This window comes from Phallusia mammillata, chromosome 7 (assembly GCF_965637545.1).
Source record: "Phallusia mammillata chromosome 7, kaPhaMamm4.hap1.1, whole genome shotgun sequence".
Lineage (NCBI taxonomy): Eukaryota > Metazoa > Chordata > Ascidiacea > Phlebobranchia > Ascidiidae > Phallusia > Phallusia mammillata.
Window position 1 is genome coordinate 15,680,736 of NC_137258.1, and position 23,978 is coordinate 15,704,713.

The following is a 23,978-nucleotide window of genomic DNA, read 5'->3' on the forward strand; positions in this document are numbered from 1 at the left end:
TTCTTGTTGTTACAACATTTGGTACACGAAAAACTGTCTAAACGCTATTTGAACAAATTGGTACACTTCAAACAGTCCAAGATAAACAAACTTAGAGGCGTGAAACAAGCATTATATGTTAACCAGACTGAACAAGCTCACTGTTTTGAAACAATGCATTGGTTATCATTTGCTCGCATCACGCGGTTATGACGCATTGTTTTCGCAGGAAATGTGCGCACGTCGTTCCTTCACGCTCTGCCCAAAACAAATCTTTGGCATCCTGAATACCACATAATAATGTTCTACTATTTAACAAATACAAACATTTAAAATTATTTTAAGAGAAAACTACGAGAAACACATACACGACGCAGCACATTATACTGTACATCGTTCATTATAATAGCTACAATGATCTACAAACAACAAAAAAATCTTTTTTTAGCCTAGAGCCATTCGAATTACGACAAACAACAACACGCGCATAAATAAAACTAGTAGCGTACTGCTTACAGCATTTATAGTCATCATTTTCCTCTACCCGACCTACGCCAATTTCGTCAGAAGATGGCTGTGCGCTGATTGGTTCTCAAATGGGGCGTGGCAGGGTGTTGGGCTATTAAGCACATTGTTCTGTACTGCTTCGGCGATGAGCTTGTCGCCGACGGCTGGTTTATCTATCGTTCTTTAATTAGGCTTGTTTTGTCAAACCCATCATGAACGCTTGGCACACCAGATGTGACTTTTCACAAGCCTGCGGACGTATTCGAATCATTAACAACTTGGTTATAACGTTAGTAATTTGCGAACACAGTCTTCTATATTTATCATTGGGAATTTTCTCTCACGTTAAAAATCGGTCTGTTAATCTATCATCTACTGTGAGATTTTCTGTAATTGTTTAACTTTACCACAACATTGTGTAATTCAGCAAGAGATGCAATTAAACTGATTTAGTTTGTTCAATTTAGCTGATACTTATCTGTTGAAAATAAATTTGTGGGGTAACCTTCTTTCAAAAGTTAAGGATTGGTTTATCGACAGTGTAACTTGCAAAGTCAGATTATTGGAAACGCCCAAAGTTACGCAAACAAGTACAAACCAAAGTCAAACACAAGGACGCAGTGACGTGTTGCAACATCCTATTTACATAGGCAAACGCTAATGTCGACAGAAAATGTTTTGCAATGTATGAATGTTCAGCAAATTGGCCCGTTTTATCTTCATTTTACCACCAAATTTTGCACTTAAAATCATAGTTATTATAACTTTACTGTCATGCCAATCAAATAACCAAATTTACACCAAACTGAGAGGCAAATTTGCACTTAAAATCATAGTTATTATAACTTTACTTTCATACCAATAAAATATATACAAACAATACCAGAGGCATTCAGCGGGGCCTATAGAGACTTTAGTCATGGAACTATTGACATCTTCCAGTTCCTAAAACCTACCTTTTGCAAAACGTATAAACTTGGACTTTTGCCACAAACTTCGAAATCAAGCTGGAGCTAATAACGAAACATTTGGACAACAGTTTGCTTGTGATTACCTTGATGCATCACAACTATTGAAATCAGTAATGACTTATAATCGTTTGGGTTTACAAAACTGAAGCTGGCATTAAAGTAAAAATAACTGATTGTTCACAGCTAATTTGCTCAATGCTCCGCAGGTCAAACGAGTTTTTACACAAGGCCCTTCAAGGGCCTTTTTTTTACACAAGGCCCCTCAAGTAATATTTCCGCCCATTGCATGATTAGGATACATTACAACGCTCCAGGGCCATGTGGTATCGTACTGCACTGAGATTTTACTTCTATCGGAATGAGAACAAGGCTGGTGTCGTATGAGTCGTGTTAAACCAGTCCGGGTAGACATGTTTGCTCCACAAGAGTATTGTTCGTTTCTTAATGACAATTGGCCGTTTTTCTCAAAACGGAGACACGCCTTTCAAAACTATCACACAAATAAAAAAATAACTAGCACACGCCGGTGATCTGGAACAGTCGCTATTATTAATAGACAAAAACTGCATCACGCTGAGCGCAAAAACACAAATAAACGTACACAAGAGTAATTCACAACAATGAATAGGAAATGCAAATGGGGAATCTCTTTCGGGTACAAAAAAGCACACATCTGACAGACAGACAAACAAGGCGCTTGGAACGGGTGTTGACGGATCAGAGTGACGCAAACGCCACGTGATCTCAAGGGAACCAATGGAAGAGCGCGGGCGGTGACAAATAATGGGAACTCTTGCTCTAAGGATTGAACAAATACAATGGAAACACGATGGAACTGCTTGAAACGAAAACAAACTTTTCTTATCTTAACCCAAAAGCGGTCACGGGATGTGGCACATCTACATTGAACGAGAGAACTCGCCGCAAAAGGTCAGGGCGTTTGGGGAGAATTCCACAGCACCAATTAAAGCACACCTAATCTCAAAAACACGCGCCCCACCTCGAGGCAAATGGCGAAATAAAAACAACATACACGTGTTAGAAAATGCTTTCTGTACCTGAACGCCCCAATGGCAAGGCGAAAACGAACTGATTTGTTGCTGCAATAGTCACGTGACATGTCATGCGTAATTGCACAGAGTGTACAAGTAACCGCCAGAATACAACGAATGGAAAACGCAACACAATGTTGATTAACAGTTTAATCATGGTTCGATGTAGGATAAGAAGATTGAATTGTTTTACATTAAAAAGGTGATCGGATAAAAATCAGTGAAATAATACCTTGAAAAGATTACGCTTGAACGAAAGCACCCTGATTTTACTTGAAAATATTCGATCTCTTTTAACACCGGTTATAAACAGAAGTTTGCACCTTATTAGGAACGATTTGTGTTAGTGTGAAAAACACGATAGTTAAATGGTGATTTAGTGGCGACTGTGGCCTCAAACCGGTGTTGGTATAAGATCATTTGTGGCGCACGACAGGTGAATTCCAGTGTATGGCAATTTTGTATGGCGGTCTAGGTTGTAACGTTCCCAGTGGCGGTTCACAAAATGGCGAGAAAAAAGCAACGTACCATTCGCATACAAGGAAGACACGTTTCAAAACACTTTCTCAGGATAGAAAAAATTAACAAACTCCGATATTCCATTGACGTAATATAAACACAGGCTCTTGGATAACAAGCTCACAAAAATGGGGCGAGTACCAGAATAGAAAAAACGAATAAGACACCTTTGTACATTCACGGGGAGTCAGGAGGAGGTATCAGCACGAGGTAGGCTACAGGGGAACTATGAGCGCTTGTGCCGTAGACTCGCTCACACGCATTGAAACCCCTTCATCGCCCTTCCTTCTAGTTAAGGCGTCCCCATGCGGCGACTGCTGTGAGGCTAAAAGCTCGCTTCGCTCTTGCTGGTATCGCATTAGGAGTTGGTGTCCATTTGTCCTGTGGTCCAGCGCCGCAGCGCCACCGTGCGGTAGATGGAATTGGCGGGGCAATGACAAACCGTTAGCAAGGCTCGGTTTCATGTTGAATGTTTTGGAAGGTGATTCGTCTTCAGCTTCAGAGGAAACTGCTACCACCTCGATCTCCTGGTCAGAGGTACTTGAACTATGGTGGTTTCCACGGTAACATGAGTCGACAGAATCGCCTGCGTCGTTTGCGCTGCTTGTGCTGGCTTTGCTGCCACTCTGTAGTGGGTTTTCTGTGTAAAGAAAACAAAATGTCAGAACTGATCATGCTTTGTGCCATTCATGTCAAAAATCAGTCTCGTTTTGTCGTTACTGCTAGGGTTTTCGGAAGATCAACCTTTGTTCAAACACTAATCAATTAGTTTCGGGAGAATATAAAGCACAAGCACATGACATCCATATTTAGGTTACTAGAGACTGCTTACAGCGAAGATTTTTTTAAAAACGTTTGTCAGTATTATCGGTACATTGCCGGGAAATTGACGTGTCAACTGAGATTTATAGTGACAACTTCGGCGCCTATTTCATGTGAAAATAAATTAAAAAAAATTTTGTCCAAAAATAAGAAAAAGAACTGAACAAAACATAAATATTTTGTAGTTATTCCACAATCCACAGGCGAGTCTTGAATAACCTACAATCACGTGTCACTTTTGTTTTGCAATTTTTAAACTACAAATAAATGAATGTAAAAAACTAGTACCTGATGATTGGGTTTCGCGTGGGTCAAGTGGAAGAGTGGCAACACTCGTACCATTTTCTTCTAAAGTGGAGCTGCTAGTTGGACAACCTTCCTGTTCGTAATGACCGACCGCTATAAGATGGAGGTTGGAACGGAAATGACGATCTAAATGACCCTGATGTGGAAAAACGCATATATTAACGACAAAAGTCACAAAATCAGTAAAATTTATCGTAAAAAGACATAGTTGACATACTCTGCACACACATTGTGAGTGTCAAGAAAAGTTGGTTTATGAAAACCTAGACAGTTACCTGAAAGCGAAACGCAACTTTGCAAGCGATACATTTAAATGGTCGCGGATCTTGCGAGCCGACTATCTCGTCAGTAACGTCAGTGGAGAACACGTCATCGCAAGCCACGGGGGGAACACACGCATATTCATCGCTGCCCTCAAATAAAGCCTTTACTTGAGAGCGAGCAAGACCTTCGGTGCCAGAGAGGATCTGTCACATAAATCGACGTAAATACCTCAGTTCTTCGACAAACACATTCGATAAATATCGTTTTTCTTTGTTTTTTACTTTATACCTCGGTGGGTTGTGTAGGTTTTCCAGGCTTCGGTGCTGCATTTGTCTCGATTCCATTCATATGTACAGCGCCATCTAGCGATTGAAGTGCAGGTGAACATTCGGGTTGGTCTGTCACAGAAGCCGAGGGCGTCAAACCGAGACGATGTTGTTGTTGCTTTAATCGATTCAAGGTCTTTTTCTGCATCGCAACCGTGTGTCCTTCAAAGAGTCGTTAAGTTGGCAAAGTGCAAAGCAATTATAATCGGGTCAATTTATGAGAACAGAACCCACTTAGCGTAAAAGCATTGCCAAGTGCAAATAGCAAAATGATGTTAAACTACAAAAATCATGTTACAATTTTTTTTAATCTGGTGAACACGAGCTACATAATTCCTTCACGCTTTATAAAAGTGATAACTAAACTTATTAATACATTTGTATCATCGATATGTGTGGCACATTTTTAACAGTCCTAAATGAGTCACGTACCACTTCTTTCACATCATACGTGAAGAAAACCCTAATTAACTGATCACTTACTTCCTGTGCTATTCTACAAACAGGGAAAAGTGTGCTTTACGTCACCGAAAACGCTGCCTGGGCACTGCACCCCCCAGTTGTTTACATCCTGTAGTTTGGGGCAAGTGGCGTCATAGTGAGTCAACGAATTCGTGAACTGACCTTTTGAACGCAGATGCTTTGCAAGATGTCCGCCGATTCGAAAAGCCACCTTACATTCGTTGCAGCGGTATGGTCGGGCCACTCTGTTTGTTGCTTGGCAACCATCCGATTCCTCCTTCATTTATCAAATTCGAGTTTAAGCAACTAGATAGATTCGTAGTATAACACAAAGGTACTTAAACAAACAGTTAAGAAAAAGTAAATTCCTTTAGGGAGGTTGAATATTTTGTTCAATTATGCAACTCGTTTTTTTTAACTCAGATACGTATTTGCCGTATAATAATATTCAAAACTGTGTTCCATCACAAACAATTTGAGACATAAAAGATTAAATTGTATGTGTAAATTTGAACGTTGATCAAGGATCGAAACACGGAAGCAAATTTACGAATTTCATTGTTGTCTGGTTATGATGCATTGTGTGTTAGATTCGATTGTTGCTTCACTGGCTGTTTGCAAATTGTTGACAAGCTAATACTTTTATGTGACAGAAGTATCATTGCGTGCAGAATAAATAAAAATCAAGAATCGTACCCTCACGTCTTCTCCTTCGCTCGATGCTTCATCACCACATGATTCGTCACCAGATGTCGCCATTGTGTTTAGTTCGTTCCCTATAAAAGACACAAGTTGATATCAGCTCGTGATGTGCAAGGTTTGGTTTACAACGATTTGGAGACAGATTTAGGCCGTATCATGAAACATAACCTATGCATATAATGTAACCGCTATAAGGCGAATAACATGCAAAAACAAAACAAAAAACGCATTTATATTATGTCATGGGTTAAAATGTCATTTTCCGAATTTGCTTTCACAATTTATTTACACTCGTTGATGGAAAGCACGTTAATATAACAATATTTTTGTGACCTCGTTTGGCACTATGACCGTTTATTACATGTTTCACATTTTTAACCCATTGAAAGTTTGAAAGTAAACAAATTTAACCGTAATTCCCACTGAATTAAACAAGTTTTTTCGCCTTTACCCAATTTATTTTTAATTCTATCTCCCGATTAAAAAAACGTCAATATTGTTAATATTAAGATTTGAATTGTATATAGATGCAGTGGGTCGTTTTTCAAGCACAGGTGCTGGGTGATGGCTAAAGATTCACACGATCTACTTTATTTCAAGTTACAGCAGATACAACGTAGCCGACCTTGTCACAATGTGTCAACTCGTGACTTAAATCATCACACTGATGTTTACAGTTGCGCTCGGCAATCTACGTCACACCGTGCACTTTGCAAGTCTGCTCACTGCCGTCGTGACGTCACTAACTCGCCCCACCGTTAAACGTGTTCCGGCTTTTATTTACCACAGCCTGTGTAGCATTTCCTGAGCTGGAGCAAAGCAGTGCGGTTTTGGTTGAATGCCGTATTTGGTGACGTTACAAACCGTCTAACGGCAAAGTTTATTTTGACGACGACATTCAGGTTTGTTTTCCAGCTTGAAATAATGCTTTCAAAGCAGAATGCTGTTGCTGCAAATTCGCCGACAGACATACAAGTCTATTTAGATGCCCAGTTTAACAGAAAATAAGCACTCCAGGGACATACGGTTGCCCATAAAAAACATAACGTCCAAATTTGACCACTTTTGCGCACATTATCGAATCGTGTGATAATCAGTTATACAGATGCCTATATCCGAGCACGCAGTTTTCCATTGATTCGCTTTATCACTCACCAACATCGGTTCCCTGACTGGATGCGCCATGTTGACGCGGGGAGCTCGGGTCTTTTTCCTAGAAAGTAAATAGCAGAGTAAAGTTCGGTGTAACGTACCAACAAATGGGATATGAGCTACGTCCGTGAGAGGTTTGCTTACTTGTTAGTTATGACATATGGTATTTCAACAGTATCTGGGAATAGCAGTAGATGTACAGTAATAGGTTTTTCTTTGTATACAACACATGTAAACACTCTAGTTGTTAAGGTTTTCATTTATCTATATGTATGGTTTTGAATATATTATCCATTTGTGGATATTTAGTATCAAAGCGTGTCACTATTTTTAGCCGACACAGAGTGGTTCGGATCTCGCAGCAACAATCTACAGCCGAATCTGACGCAAAACTTCCATTAGTTTCAACGGCGAATCGCTTATCGGTGGCAGCATCTTATCAACAGCACCTCTTAATTTCATGGGATCCGAGAAACGTTAAAGATCATTTTGGCCAAAAACCCTAGATTGGAGCAGGGAAGGCGGAAAAAACCACAACAGTGGATTTCAGTGAAGCAATTTAGGGATATAATGAGTGAGGCCATTTGCTCACCTTCGATAAATAGTACGTCTCAGTCCGATTAGTCTTGTCAGTGAGGTTCTCAGATTGGCGCTCTGATGCAATATTGACTCTTTGCTTTTCCAAAAGAGACTTGTCTGTAATATCCGCGTTGACTTTAGTTAAGCAATTTTCCGCGACCAGACCTTTGTCGTCGGTAGGTGTCGCTGGTGTCAATACGATATCACATGGTTCTGATCGTTCAATCACAAGTCTGTTACCATGGTGTTTGGATTTCTTCTCTGGAGGTGCACCGAAGTCGTTTGAAAGCCACGGTTTGTCCGACTTGCTACCAGAAGGTGTCTTGGAGCAAGTCCAGGGCAGCACGTATTCCGTGGGCGATGTTTGCATAGGATGCAATGCCCGGCTTCCAGACAGTGGGTGGCGCTTTCGGGACTTTGTGTGACGTTTGGATTGCATAGCGGCGGTTCGCATCACCTCAGACACAACTTCGGCTAGCGACGGGCTCACAGCGCTCACTGTCTCGCCAAGATTCTTTTCCACATCCGACAAGGCTCCAGGTGACGAGTTGGGAGCAGTAGGAGATACTACAGGGTTTGCGGAATCAGCAGCACCCTTGTCTGACACGCTGCTGCGGTTTGAGTTGGGCGATGGATAGCGAAATACGTTGTCGTGTGCGTCTTGTGCGATCGTCGACATCCAGTGCTGTGTACTGCCCGTTGATGCTGACGTACAAAATATAATTTTGATTTATGACAAATGTGAAAAATTTCTGACACCAATTGTGCAAAACTGAGTGATCATACAGCCACTATGTAGGTTAGGCAACAGTGGTATAACGGCAAATCTGTAAAAATAATACCAAAAAGTTATAACAATGTGAAAGCAATGTTAATTTCCAAGTTAGTCACGTAACTCTGTGTCAATCTTTTACTTTTCTTTAATATTATGTTAAACGATCAAAGGTGTGAATCGAATGATCCCCTGATACTGCAATCGATTTTAACACTGAAAAAGCCATGATAACAATCTACAATAGCGGGAAGTAACGGTTATGACTGTCAACAAAGTGAAATGACGTCAGACATGGGGGTGTGGGATCGACTGCAAATTACGCAAAGAATGGTTTGTTGCAAAGCTCAATGGTGAAACTGAAATAAAATTTATTGTGTCTGATTGCAATATCCTAATGTCTTGTCAACAGCTGCGCTGGTGATACCTTTAACGTCTAAACCAGGAGTCACCAACCTTTTTATCGCCGAGGGCTACCTTCATATCACCAAACAGCTCGAGGGCTACCAGTTAAAAACATATTTAAAAAATTATAGAGCATACACAAAAACTAACAAGTATTTGTAAACAAGTGCCTATATTTTAGGATTTGTAGCGCGTATAATCATTAGCTCACAAAACCAGGGTTTCATGTGATTCCTTTGATACAACATTTTCACGTTTACTAATAAAAGTCAATTGTCATGATGGTCACCCAACTTTGTAGTAAGTGGCTGTGGTTATAAGTTTAGAACATTAAATAAATATGTTGCATTACTTTCAACAGAATCAACATAAGACGCAGCATGTTTTTGCCAATCACAAAAGAATCTTGCAATTTTGGAACTAGTCCTACGGGCGACTTAAAAAGGGCAAAAAGGGCGACAGGGTGCCCGCGGGCATAGGGTTGGTGACCCCTGGTCTAAACCAGGGCTACTCAAACTTTCTTGCTCTGCGACCCCATTTACAAACAGAAATTTCTACGCGACCCCTTGATGGGTATAGCCCAGTGGTGCACAACTATTTTGCTATGACGGCCGTATCGCAGCTATTTATTTTACCAACGGCCGCCAATTGCCTGCTTGCTTGTGTTTTAAAATTACTGATGTAAAGAAATACTTATATTATATATATACCATCTAATGGCGCCGAAAAAGTCTAAATTAGTTTCTAACTTGATACACGGATTGTCAGTCTTAGCTTTTATGACGTCATAATATACATTGTGACGCTTGTGGTATCTGCTTTTTCGCATTGTTTGCACACAATAGGCACAAAAAAGTGGGCGCAAATGGCTACTAGGTTGATAATACTTTTTAAGTTCCACAAAATGTGTTTAGAGCAGTTTGAAAATCAAACTATTAGGCAAAAGAGTTTTTATTTGTGTCACGGTCGCCAGTACATACATTTTAATAAACATGTTCACAGCCGAACAAACTCGTCTCTATCGCCGCACTTGTGCACCCCTGGCATAGACTATACAGCACGGAAATGACGTTTAAACAATCAATTTACGCACATATAGCATTTACTGTGACAATACCTGAATGACATAATAACGGACGATGTTTCGCGACCCCAAAATTATACTCCGCGACCCCAATTGGGGTCGCGACCCACAGTTTGAGAAGCCCTGGTCTAAACAATGTGCGCTTGCTACAGCTTATTGAAACAAATTGATCTATTGAAACAAAGTTTGTATTGGGGTGTATACTATGCATATGTCTATGTGCTGAGCATCGCTATTTGTTCTTACCAAACAACTACATATTTTTTTCAACGAGATCGCTACACATATGTCACATTCTAGTACAACGAGCTAAACAGAACACTTGTAGTTAGGACCATTCCCATAGCCAATGTGAGGTCGATCTTGAACCGCTACATTTTCGCAACTCACCTAAGAATGAAGCCAACGATAACATAACAAGCAACCCACCTCTCGTTCTGTCCAGGTATGCACTGGATTGTGCAGGTGGTGAAAGATAGTGGACACTTTTGCTGCTAGAAGGTGTCGTAACAGCACTGGTAGTTTTTACTACGTGTCCATCAGCGATGTTGTGCCCATTGGTCTGAGCTGAATCTTGACAAGGTTTACAAGCATTTGCGACGTCACGTACGAGGTCAGATCGTCCCGCTTTAATGCTGCACAAGGCACAGCCACGCAACCGTTCCTCTGGTTCGCTGGAACAGGTCTTGCTATGATGAACCGCCTATAAGGAACAAGTTTAGAATATCATAGAAAAGCAAAACTAATACATTACAGTGTGTATTATTCGAAACATGAATACAAGTAACAAATGGTTCGAGTTCGAGACTAGTTGTTTCACAATCAAGCGAGTGGAAAACTTATTGTGAATGGTTAGTAAGCAAGGTAAATAAAGTCGAATGACACTAAGTGCCCCCGGTAACAACCACCCATCCATATTTGAAGCAAATAAGACGGTTGCGTTTTATCTAATCCCGCCATGTATGTAGGATTACATTGCCAAGCACAACAAGCGTCATCACACAGCCACTTAATCCCGACTTCGTCACCAGGGAATTACCAGCGTCCACAACCACGGCACGGTGCCTATCAGTATGTGGAAACAAAAATGGCGTTCAAGCCAGAAAACAACAACTTACTTGATGGCAAGGTGAAGGTGGTGATCGGTTGTGCATAAAACGACGTTGTTCCCTGAAAAAAAATATTCCACTGCCTTATTTGTGAATAGCCTGAACTTATCTTTACATGTGGTTTGATATGTGAACATGTTACATATATAGCAAGCTTTGGCTGGGCGGTTTTTAAATACCTTTGGTCAAGATATGGGGCCCTATATATAAGGTCGAAAACAATCTTTATGTGGGTTTGGTAAGAAAAATAAACGTGGTGAGCTAAAGCTATCGACATGAATTCTACAAAAATATTGAAACCAAAACAGAATCTGCCTTGAAAACATTCTCTCTTCACTTATTACACGAAGTACTAACCTAGGAGATGCAGCAGATCTTTCCTTTCGACTCTTACGCCTCTTGATCTTGGCCACTTGCGGCGACTGACGAGACGGTGACAAATTCGAGTCGGATTCACTGAGAGCTAACTTGCGCAGTGGTTGACGATGCTGATTGGATAAGCCGTTGCCATGACGATGTTCATATTGAGGGGACGAGTCGAATGCTTGTGATGCAGAGGACACAACAACATCCTTGCTTGAAGCAGAAGTTTTCGATGTTTTACGTGCAATCGAGAAAGTGTTTTGTCGGCCGCGATTGTCAACACATGATGCAAAAATCGCGGATGCGGCTTGGGCGAGGTGAGAGGGATAACGCACAGGAACTGAGATCCGATCTACTTGTTCAGTGGAATCCGCCTCAGGCAAGGAGTTACGGTCGTCGGACGGGGTTGGGTTTGCTGAACTCTTCTGCTCGCTCCTCTGCTTTTCGTACGATTTGTTGTCGGTACAAATCAAATCCGACGCTCGATCGGTGTTCACGAAAATACTTTTCCTAACGCCGCAGCTTGGCTTAGATCGTCTGTAAACGATATATGTATTAGTTTATTACGACAAAATCAATCAACAATTCCCCGATTTGAAAGACTTTGTTACACGAATTATAAAACAACTTGCTTGCTGCGGTGGTGGTGCCTACCAAACCAGTACACTTTTTAAAATAATTTCACTCATATGAACGAAAGGAAGCGGTTTGTTAAAAATCCTAAAATTAACGGCAGAAACATCCAGATTTTTTAACAATTTAATCATTCACCAACTCGGGATCAGAGAAGATTTTCTCAACTCCACGTGTTTGTTATTGGTTTACCTTGGCGATATGCCAGTCATGTAACCAAATATTTTCGGCTTGCCCGACAACTTGTAGAAAAGCCGCTTAACAGAATTACGTTCCAAAACCACGGTGCACTGCACCATGCGACCACTTCTACTGTACTTTGTTTAAAGAATGTTTTTTTCGTTGGTATTGGTAAAAATATTATGCTCTGGTCAAAAATACATGCTGTGTCTTACATCTGCCACAATTACAAAAAAACAGGAGATATAGTTTTAAACATGTAACTACACACTCAAAAGACGATTTAGGTCGGTTGTATTCGAATAGTGGTAAAGTCAATTTGGTAATTTTAATACACCTCTTACCTCCAACCATTGAGCAGGTCCAGAATTGACAAATCGGTGGGAACAAGAATCGGTTCCGAAACAGCCCATTCGCTGTACATGGACATCTGCTGGCCAGAAGGTTTCTTCTCGCCTGCGTTGGTTTGCTGTTGCTGGATTTCAACGTACGCCGGTTGCGGATTCAGCACACAACAAAACGTCACGTGACTGCCACTCGCCACGCTTGGTTGGAGATGGGGAAAGAGTAAAGGTGACGATGCGGACGCAGACCCAGTCCGTGTTTCCTGTGGTGAATGTAGCTTGTTAAAAATTATTACTTTTGAAAAAAACGCCTAAGTGGACAAATACAATACGTTAGTACACTTTCATCTGCAGCCTTCCAATCGGATCGACGCAATTTTGTGAATATTTTTTAAAATGCTTTTTCAGTCAAATATCACAAAAAATAAAAAAAAACGGCTCTCGCGTAAAGTGTTTGCTGATGAAAAAATGTAGACATTTGCTTACCGAACTGCATGGATCATGCTTTGCGGGGCTACCATTTATTTTTCCATTGTCTTTAGAGTCAGGTAACGTAACAATCTTTGGACCTTGCGAAGAGTCAACTGTATCGTCATGTGGTATCTTTACAAATATAACTGCTACAGTTAGCAAAAAGAAACAGCTAGATATTTCTTGATTACCGAACAGACCAGACAGTGGTTTTTGGCGATTCGCATGAACGCACCATGACGTCTTGATTCGCCGTATCACGTGTGAGTTATAAATAGTACCAAATACACACAGATCGCCTTGCATTAGTGGCGTTCGCAGAAGCCCCACTTTACTCACCACGTTTTTGTCTTTAATCAATTCTTGTCCATCGCCATTTTTAGACCTAAATAAGAATGGGAAAAATATTTAATAGAAATCACTTTACTCATCATTTGTAATTTACTGTGGGAAAGTTGCACACAATAGGCTATCACAATGGTTTATTTACAAATTACTTACCCTATGTGCTGCAAAACTGAACATTTTCTCCCAGTTGTTGGGTTGGTTTCATCGGCACAGCTTATTTTATTTTCACTGGCACATACAACAGCTTCATGATTTTCCGTGTTTCGATTACTTTTTAATAATCTTCCAAATGACACAGAGTGTGAATGAGCATCTTGCTTTAGAGGGATTGGCTTCTGTAAAAGGTCTCCTTGACTGCTTTGTGGTGGGATTATAAGACTGCTGGGAGTTGGAGGGATGGATGTAGAGAATGACCGAAAATGTCTAGAATGTTTGTCAGTATGTGGAGTGTGCTGAGAGGCTGTTTGGTCCATTGACACCCGTCTACTATGGTAGTGAGTTTTCTGTATTCCAGAAGTATCACTCATGAGTCCTATATCCTGCATGTTTCTTAAGCTTATCTGATGTAGCAGTAACTTATAGTTGCTTCTTGGCACAGACATTTCATTGAAACCAAGTATGCTTGTACCACCATCTGGTGCACTAGCAAAATTGTTGGCAAAACTTGTGATAGGTCTAGTTGTTACTTGTGGCACTAAAGTAGCATTTGATGCTTGTGGTGACAAAGTTTTGTTGTGTAATTGGTCACTGGATAGAGGACTTGATTCGTTTTGTCTTTCTTTAGAAGAGTCAGAGCAGCGCATTAAATGCATGTGTCGTTTATTTGGTGGCAACTTATTTGTGGGAATCGTGCAGACAGAACTTTGAGCTGGTGAACTTTCGGCTTCCGTTGAAAGCAACTGATGTTGTGGTTCCACACAGTTTGAGCTTTCACCAAATTTATGTTCATCTTTTGTTTTTTCCTGAGCAGAATCAGACTGCAATGCAGCATCAGCACTCTTTGTACGACAAAGGTCTTGGTGAATGAACTTCATAGGATCCGTTAAAAAGTTGTTACGCATAAATGGTGGGACAATCTTTGTGTAATTACTGTCACTCACACTGTACGCTTTTGGCAAGTTGCTGGATGCACTGGATTCAACATCTTCAGAAGCTCTGTGAATTACACTTTGCCTGATATTTGTTTCAGTGGCAGCTGCTTGAATGGGATGTTTTAAGTTTCCAAATCCATCATGATTAGAAGTAACTGAATAGCTGGTGCTTTCTTTACGGTATTTGCAGTATACTTGTTTGTGAATGACATAGTTTTCCTCCTTTCTATATCGGACACCACAATCGTTACACTCAAAGAATGTTGTTCTTCTGGCCTTTTTCTGAAAATTGGGTGCCACCGAAGTGGACAAGGAACGCTTTCCCAAAAACACATCACTATTTCCATGTTCATTTCCCTGATGGTTGTGAGCATAACTAGCTTGATCATCAACACTTGAATTGTGACGAATGTGGACCTGACCATAATGGGGTGCCCGGGTCAGTTGTATCATTTGGTTATATTCTGAAGATGTCATGCCAGGGGGCACAGGTAATTGTTCCTGAGAAAATCCATGTGATTGTGCAATACCAGGTCCCATTGATTCCAAAGGCTTGTTTGCATATTTAGCATTTTCTTCTATGTACCTTATAGGTAATCCTTCAGTGTTGTTTTTTCCAGTTATTGCTGATGAATATGATGCGAGGGAAGCAGGATCCAAGCTATTTCTTCGAAAAACTCTTCTTGGTTTTACTCTTTCCAAAACAGGGTTTAAAAGTACTTTCTCATTGTTAGAAATCAGTTTGCTTATATGTTGTTCAATTGACTTGGCATTAATGCGACTTGATGAAGACTTGTCAGGCACAGACTCTCTCCTTATCTTTCGACTGTCCCTTACACTGTTTGGATTACTTTCAACAATTTCGGTTTGCTCCGCAACTGTTTCAAATCCCGGAGCCCCTGTGCTTTTTCCCAACCTATTGTACGGATGAAGGAATCTATAGTCCTTATTTAAACCTATCAATGGGGCAGACATTCTTCTTCTCAGCAACTCTGCATGGCGACTTTGCTGAGTGTTGGTATCCGCATACATTTGCTTTTCAGGAGTTTTTACATATCCATTGGCATTACCTGACAGATGACTTGTCAACTTTGAATCTTCATCCAATACTTTATTGTTGTCTTTAGGAACAGTTGTGCTATTGCTTCTAGGTAGATTGTTGGGTAACATCGGTAAACCAGGAATGTAAGGAAATTGGTTTGGTAATATTCCACTGCCAGGGGGTAGTGAATAACCCAGATAGGGGTTTATGCTACCCATGCTCATAGCAGAGGGTACAACAGTTGAAACAGAGGCTGGGGCATAAATGCTACTTGGATTTATCATGTTTGGATATGGCAAACCAACAAAAGGGTTCATGATGCCATAGGAGTTATGCAGTTGTGGATAAGGAATCGTCTTGAGGTGATTTGGGAGTTGGGGTATCTTTGCCCTTATGTATTCTTCCTGGTTCTCTGCAACTACATCTGGACATTTTGATGGTGTTACAGATTTGCTGGACTCATTTTTTGGTGATTGACCAGATGTTAACAAGGCAAAATTTGGCTTTGGAATTGCAAAATCTTTTGATTTTGAGCTTGGTCCAGTCTCTTGAGGAGCAATGTTGTTTGAATCTTTAACATAACTTTGTTTATTGTGTAAAGATTTTTGACTCTCCTGAGAAACCATTCTCTTGTCATTTTCGGTAAAATTTTCAGTGTTCAAATGTTTCTTCATTATGTGCTGGTGCAAGTCCACCATTGACTTGCACATGACACCACAGGCAATGCAGCGGAGGTTGAACATTCCATTAGCTCCTGGTGCAACAGGGAACATGGTGCTAGACAGAGCTGATCCTGGAGTGGACAACATGGACTGACCAGGCAAGGGAAACATTGGGTACATTAGTGAAGGCTGGGAATAACCCCCCTGTCTAAAATAGCCTGGTAATGTGGTTGAGAGTGAAGTCAACTTTGATGTATCACTGGTGATCTTCTCATCAGGTTTATGAAAAGTTTCTACACCTTGGCCATGATGCTTTAAACCCCGTTCCACAGGACCATGAATTATTTGATCTGATAGCGTTTTGGAAGCCTGTCCTTCACGGGGAATTCCAGAGAACAGCATATCCATACCATTTCTTGGCTTGAAACTTGGTCCTGCCAAAGCATCTGCATTTAAACCATATTCTGCCATAACTTGCCAGCAAAGCAACAAAGTCTACTGCACAAAGGTGTTGTGGTCAACATGGCTACTTCCATGACTTAACATTTATAACATATCTGTAAAACAAATAGCAACATATTCAAAACCTATCATTTATTATCACTTTAACAATCTAAACACTACACATCTAGCATGTATATGCAGTATATTGACCTAGGTCATTGGCCTATCCCAAAACGTGGAGTGGGCCCTTTCACTAACCACGTCTGCCCGAAATCCGCCAAAACAAACGCGCAGCAAAACAAGCAAGTTTTTAAACACAGGATCGGTGTGGGTGTCGACATACCGTGCCGCCAAACGCGTCTGTAATACGAGGCCTCTATTTAGCGGTTTCACGAGAATGGCACAGGAAGCAGATAGACTACGTCACAATCCGAAGGAAACGACGTGACTGTTATTGTGCAGCCTTTTGTAACTTGACGCAAAGCTCAAATTTTAAGCCAGCCTGCACTGCATTTGTTTTGCATTGGGGCGTTTGCTCACATGTTACGTAAGGCTTGCGTCCTCGTCTGCGCAATTTGTTAAAGGAGTGTTTTTCGTCGGCTGTGCTGTGAACGCGTGGCATGGACAGTTACCGTGATTACTACACGGAGATTGCTGATTGCTACCCGAAATAGCGCCACTTACATTTACCAACCGACCAACGATTTCCAATTTCACCTGTAATGACAGGTTTCGGGGCCAAAGCATTCGGATACAAGGGTGATTACCAAGGCGGTTTGGCACAAATCATGCGACGGCTTTCCGTTTCTAAAAAAAAATTACTTTGCGAATCCACCTTGAAGCGTAAAAATTAAGTGGCGGCAATCCAATCCTACTTAAAACGAGTTGTTTTTGTTTTCTTTTTTAGCAAAATGGGACTGCATGATACGACAAAATCGAACGTACGCAAACAAATGAAGGCAAAGATAAAGCATGAAACTAAAATAGTATGAGCAAAACGACAGGAAAGAAAAGAGCGAGTGGGAGAACAAGCGGAGTGAGCTCATCACATCCGCAAAACCGCTTCCTATTTCACGAAGGAAGTGTTGCATCGTCACAGCGTATGCGTTTTGTTCCGTAATAATTAATTGCCTGCACTACGCTGGCGCTGCAACTGACACTGTGCTGTTAAACAGCAGCCATTGTGAAGACTGCAACATCCTGTTCCTTTGCCATACGACAAACATGGCAGGCTTTCGCATGCAAAACTAGAAGAGTGGCTTTCTGATATACTTCCATTTTATATATTCTATACGATATTTACCAATTTACTATACACATCATTTGATCTACACATATGATTGTTTTTGTAAACAAAAACTAATGGGTCCCCACACGCATGTTTGTGCGGATTTACGGTAAACAAATGTTGCGGTGATTTTTACATTCTTAAGGACAAATTTTTAGAAAGCATTAACCCAACAATAAAAAAAATTGTTCGTATTCTTTTTGCACTATTATTGTCATGTAATTACAAAAACATTAAAAAAACGTAACAAAGACTTAAATCTAATCTCTTGCTTTAACCCAGATATAGTCCTCCAAGGTCGGGCAATTTTTTATAGAAAGCTGTAACAGTTGTGTTACAGACAATTTAAATTAAAAAGCAATTTGCTACAAGTGTATACATAACAAATTGTTTTTCATTTAACTTTGTTTCGCAAAATGAGTACCATTGACCTGTAGTAACCTCTCAGGGTGCACACGCCAAACGACTGTTTGACCTTTTGACACCGTTTTCAATAGCACGCCGTCATTCGTGTTCAACAATACTGTTAAGCCTAATTTATACATGCCTTGAGTATTGACTCCTAAATTGATTGTTAAAAAAACGCTACGTTATGAAGAAAGTTCTGAGCTGTGTTTGTAATACCGACTAGTTGACCTTAAGTAACCCGTGATCATGCGGCGGCCAACCTGACAGCGAGCATTTAAAAAAACATTTATTTGGCAAAAAAGTCAAGTTAATTTTTTCATCTTAACTTTTATTAACAAAGTTTTTCTTGACATACACAAAACCGAAGCACGGTTATTAGGCTTAAATCACGTCATAGGTGTAAAACCTTCGCCAAAACTAAAAATGTGAGTGATAACTTAATAAAACGACATGGCATTGCTGTTCAAAACAGCTGATTTCTAATCACTGAAACGATGTCTCGTAAAACGTCTGTCCGACGTCAAGCTGAGCCCTCCCGCTATCGTAAACCAGTGAGTTACTCTCTTGGTACTTCTGCCTACAGTGTCTTTCTTGACCAAACGAGCGTTAGACACATTTACGTTTCGGGGGCCTGTGGGTGAATCTCTGGGTCATACGGGGTCAAAATTCACATGGACCATCTTTAGACCAATATCTGTAATGTGTGTAAAATTGAAAAAGTTTGAACCATTCTTTCTTGACCAAAACGTGGGAACAATAGCCGCGCTAAAAATTTCACGTTTTGGGGTGCTGTGGGTGAACCGAGGGGTCAAACGGGGTCAAAATTCACATGGACCATCTTTAGACCAATACCTATTATGTGTGTCAATTTGAAAAAGTTTGAACCATTCTTTCTTGACCAAAACGTGGGAACAAATCCGCGCTAAAAATTTCACGTTTTGGGGGCTGTGGGTGAACCGAGGGATCAAACGGGGTCAAAATTCACATGGACCATCTTTAGACCAATATCTACAATGTGTGTAAATTTGAAAAAGATTGAACCATTCTTTGTTGACCAAAACGTGGGAACAAATCTGCGTTAGAAAGAAAAAAAGAAAAAAGAAAAAAGAAAAAAAGAAAAAAGAAAAAAAAAATATATATATAGACAAAAACAATATGTGTCCCCTTCAGGGAAGGGGACCCATAATTATTACTTCGGCCTATGTTTGTTAACCGAAACAAAATTTCGAAAACGTAGCCATATGTACCATTTCGTGAAAGTCAAGGGGGCTGATTTTAATGCAAATATTGTTTATCTAGCTATATGCTTTAGTGGTTATTAATCCACTACCTCAGTTGCAAAAACATTAACACGCTCTGGGGATTTTTTGAAACAAAAATAAGCAAGTACAAAAACAAACAAACGCATGCCATGATTTAGAAAGATAGTTTCGCACAAAACAGAATGATTCGGATGCACTTAACAGTTAACCTCATAGAGTCGTAGTTTACGTCAACTTGAGGAGAACAAGGCCAATGTCCCGTCGAAAATGTTAGGGCCTTTGCAGATAAATTATGCGAACATTATTCAGGCAGTTTTTTAAAAACAAATGAAGTAATCAGCACAAAGATGCAATCAAATCGTGACTGGAAATGGGTAATGGAAAATGGAAGTGATGATAATCTTGATGCGCCAACCAACTTCAAGATAAACGGCAATCTATTGCATGAGATGATACTTGGGCGAAAAGTATGATATGGTTGGTGATGAGATTGAATGCGTCGATACCAAGATTGTCCAAACAAGCAGCTGGAGGAGAAGGGGCCAATGAAGGCAACGATCAGCCTGATTCCGTAATCATCAAATCGACGTGTATGTTTTGAGAAGTGGTATTCAGACAAGCGCGTTAACTGCTAAAAAAACGTTACAAGGCGCGATGAAACTTGAATACCATGTTACTCGCGGTGGCGAATTCAAACATGACGCCTAAAAATACTGCAACGTAATAAAGGAAAACACTACGTCATCAAGCTCTCCTGTAGGTAAACTGTTACAAGGCACTAAATTTTGCTGGGTTAGATATTAAAAATAAAACACTTTAGACAAAAAACAAACAACCCCAGATAACAGATTCTTTTTTGTTCTTAACACCTATTCCATTTTACACACCTTACTCGTGCCATAACAAAACCTTCACTTTATCTTCACAACACCATAACAAAGCCGGAATGTTCGGCACGGATATAATTTCGCAAACACGCTCAATGATGCTTTGACATCCAGGAATTCGCGACATAAGGTATGGAATGACAAACGCTGAAATAAACGAAGTGTCGTTACAATGGATACTAAACCGAGACAACGAAACTAACACCCGATTTACGTAATATGCCTACAGAAAACACAAGCCCTGTAACCCCTACTGTGACGTCATAGATTTACCGCCTTACCAAATAGGTGAACAAATTCTAAGGTATTTAAAAATTCGCTGCAAACTTTCTATCAGTTTTAGCCATGTAACCTAGAGTAAAATGACCTTTTTGCTGTGTGACCTTGCCTGCATATGTATTAGCTATTTCTCAATGCTTCTCTAAACCATCAATCTACATAACTACACCATCAAGCTGACCACCACATAAGGTGATTTTCACTCGCAACACGCAAATACCCACAAGCAGTCAACACGTGCAATTAGCTGTTTGCCTGATTGGCTTTAGACGCCTGGCTTTTTACAGCACGCAGGTGTTATTGATTGCGTGAAAAACCCAACTAACAGTCGTGCCTGACATAGCACCGTACAGTGGTACGAAAAAACAAAACATACGCAACATTTACCAACATTTACCAACAAATCCGACTCGCATATCGCCTAAAGGAAACGTTCTTGAAAGACGTTTGCATGCTAGGTTAAGTGATAACTGATGGCTTGTCTAAGTAGTATTAATCACTCTCTCCTTTATGTTACACACGTCATCGTTTAGTCTACCAAAATCAATAGTAAACCGACGACTGACTGTCTGTTGTCGTGCGGTCAGGCGCTGTCTGGCATGTCAATTTTTTTAAAAACGAAACGCGCCTTGCCGTGCGGCCAATGCGCCTAAATAAACGACTTCATTTCGCTACAACAACAGAGCAGTTGAATCATCGGTAAACAAGGATCACGGCCAGTCAGGTGCACTCAGACGTGACGGGCCCAGTTAGCTTGAGTGAGAGGGCGACGTCTGCTTCCACGCTACAACGACTAGTGGCGATACACACCAAAACAATAGACCCCTGACTTCGATTGTTGTGCCCAAGCGTCCTCTACGTTAGGAGACACTACGGGCGTTTCGCTCTGACGTCACACTCAGACACTTTCCGATGTTCGAGAGGGTTTGGCTACCTCTGTCGTCATAAAAGGGGCGATTGTTGTGTAGATGCCGACAAAAAATTCGACGCGATGTTGTTGGAACTTGGTTACGATACACAACATTTTATCCGTGAGATATGATTTTTCCCAAAGCGGCAATGTTTTTCAATCGCCCTAGCAGGTGTTTTGTGTCCCAAGTTCACAGACACCTTGGTAAGTGGTATCAGTCAAGCGACAATAGGGCACAAATGAAAGCTGATCGCTTCCTGGATTGCACAAATTGACAGTTTGTACCAGACGACACGGACGGAAACCGACTGCGTCGCATTCCGACCGCAGCAGCAGAGCTAGCGCGAGATCAGACAGTACAGTCTAGCACTGAAACGCGACAAGCTTTGCGAAACCCGATCACAGGTAATCTGGCGAGAACTGTGCTGACGTCATTGTTTGCGGGGCGGCTGGGGTTAGCGCAACGCTTATCGATTTCATTACGATTTTCCGTCGTAAAACTCAAACATTTAACGCTGCTTTCGCACATAATAATTCATACCTAGGAATTGTAACTACATTACTCTTGTTTCAGAGTTTTTAAGAATAAATAAGAAGACCGTGATATCAATTTGAGCATCATCACACCACGCAATTGTCTAGCGAGAGTCGAGAATATCCTTAAAAAAACAAACAGTGTTCTTATGACGCGTTTGGAAAGCATTTGTCTGGTCGTTGTAAATTATTTATCGTCGGCCACCATCAGTTCTATTCACAAGAAGCAAAATTATCAATCGCGATTTTCACTTTTATTTCGATGACGCAATTTTCACTTTTACGTTTGCCATGTAGGAAATTAAATGCGATAAACGTATAACGCTACGAACCAAAGAGTTCACTAGTAACAGTTTGTAAACGTTCGGTCCTTTACTTCGCAACGTTGTCTGAAAGTAAAATCCATCCTACCAAGCGTTTCACTATGCATTCCTGTATTTATCGAACTGCAGTTCACACTTCACAGTACACATGCGTCACTGATCAATGGCATAAAAACCTGGCAAATTACTGCTCGCTAACGAGACACAAATGATGCGCGTGTAAACAGCGACAATAACCTTGTGCGTAGGCTAGACCTGAGACATGACGCCCGGGGGTATGGCATAGTGCTGTATGCTGTTTGTCCAACTAATTTTAGCCCAGGCTCGTGACAACGTACCAGCCTGTAAACCCTCTCCCGCAGTGATTAGTTCCAAATTCCACGCAAGTAGACAAACAATCCAAAACCACATTTGTTAGCTTAATTGCTACTCCAGTCTTTTTTTAGCAATGCATACAAGTAAATTGAGAAGTGACTGGGTAAAAATATCGAACGCTCCAACTTAGCATAGATTAATTCTGGTAGCTGGCATTAGGATTTAAAAAATCGCGTGTGCATGTGTGTACAAATTGATGTTTGTTTCAGGCACATATTTTCCATGGTTTAAACCACATGTAAATTAGAAACATTACATTTTGTTTCTGTGCATTTAGTTTACAAAGTGGTAATTACAACAACTTTTGACAAATTTGTTGCTTGCTCCTGTTCAATTTTGTACCAAACTGCAAAAAATACACCACTTGAATGAATTTTTGAATAAATTATGTAACTTGGCCTCAATTTTTGTAAAAAGCAAACTATCAATTTTATAAATGTCCAAACATTTTGTTAAAACATGTGCGATGCATTTGAAACACTCAAAGTTGTTTGCTGTAAGAATCATTACTTTTTATCAGTTTCAACAGGCAACAAACAAAAAATGCAGAATTTAGGCTGCAATAAAATTTCAATTTTCAATCTTGATTACAATGCTAAATGCTATTGAGCAAATCTCATACTTGCAATTTTAACAGAACAAAAGCATTAAACAGAACCAAATACATGGGCACCAGGCAATTGCAAGTCTAGAAGGTAACAAAATAATGGCATGAAGAGTTCCAATTTTACAAAACAAATAAATTTCAAAACATAATTATCAACCACAACAACAACATACCTTTTTCTTTTGGTTTGGTCCTACTCTGTTATGGACAATATCTGTGCATAGTCGAAACAAATTATGTAAAGACAACAATAACAAAGATATAGCCACCCTTAAAAAAGTAAATTTCTGGCATAATGTTTATAAAGGCTGTCGCAAACTATTTAAATGTTCGGTTCGTGACGCTTCAACTGAATTTTTAGACTTGAAAATTGGAGCAATATTTTGTTATTGGAGTTCTGATTATGTTCCCGAAAATATTTTAAAGTGTTTTTAAGCACAAATATGTGAATTAGTTTCCACACAATTAAAGAAACTATTTATGAAATCAGAAGAATTACGGATCTTTAAGCTCCGT

General features: G+C 40.3%; 1 protein-coding gene across 1 annotated transcript; it reads right to left on the minus strand.

Moving 5' to 3' along the window:
* Positions 1-1,984: 1,984 nt before the first annotated feature.
* Positions 1,985-23,750, minus strand: LOC145237583 (uncharacterized). Its single transcript, XM_080100511.1, has 16 exons — positions 23,636-23,750; positions 13,504-16,702; positions 13,342-13,387; positions 13,018-13,134; positions 12,532-12,794; positions 11,369-11,911; positions 11,021-11,072; positions 10,332-10,605; positions 7,655-8,346; positions 7,066-7,123; positions 5,905-5,984; positions 5,371-5,485; positions 4,709-4,908; positions 4,432-4,623; positions 4,139-4,292; positions 1,985-3,668 (listed from the first exon to the last, which is right to left on the minus strand). Exons 2-16 carry the CDS (start codon positions 16,614-16,616, stop codon positions 3,244-3,246), a joined length of 6,324 nt encoding a protein of 2,107 aa, XP_079956637.1. The 5' UTR covers positions 16,617-16,702; positions 23,636-23,750; the 3' UTR covers positions 1,985-3,243.
* Positions 23,751-23,978: the final 228 nt, after the last annotated feature.

Excerpts from the sequence above, each read along its gene's own strand:
- LOC145237583 (XM_080100511.1), bottom strand. The coding sequence starts at position 16,616 with ATGGCAGAATATGGTTTAAATGCAGATGCTTTGGCAGGACCAAGTTTC. Across the intron at positions 13,135-13,341 it reads TGATTAAAGACAAAAACGTG|ATACCACATGACGATACAGT; the intron begins GTGAGTAAAGTG and ends ATATTTGTAAAG. Across the intron at positions 11,912-12,531 it reads GACCTGCTCAATGGTTGGAG|ACGATCTAAGCCAAGCTGCG; the intron begins GTAAGAGGTGTA and ends TATCGTTTACAG.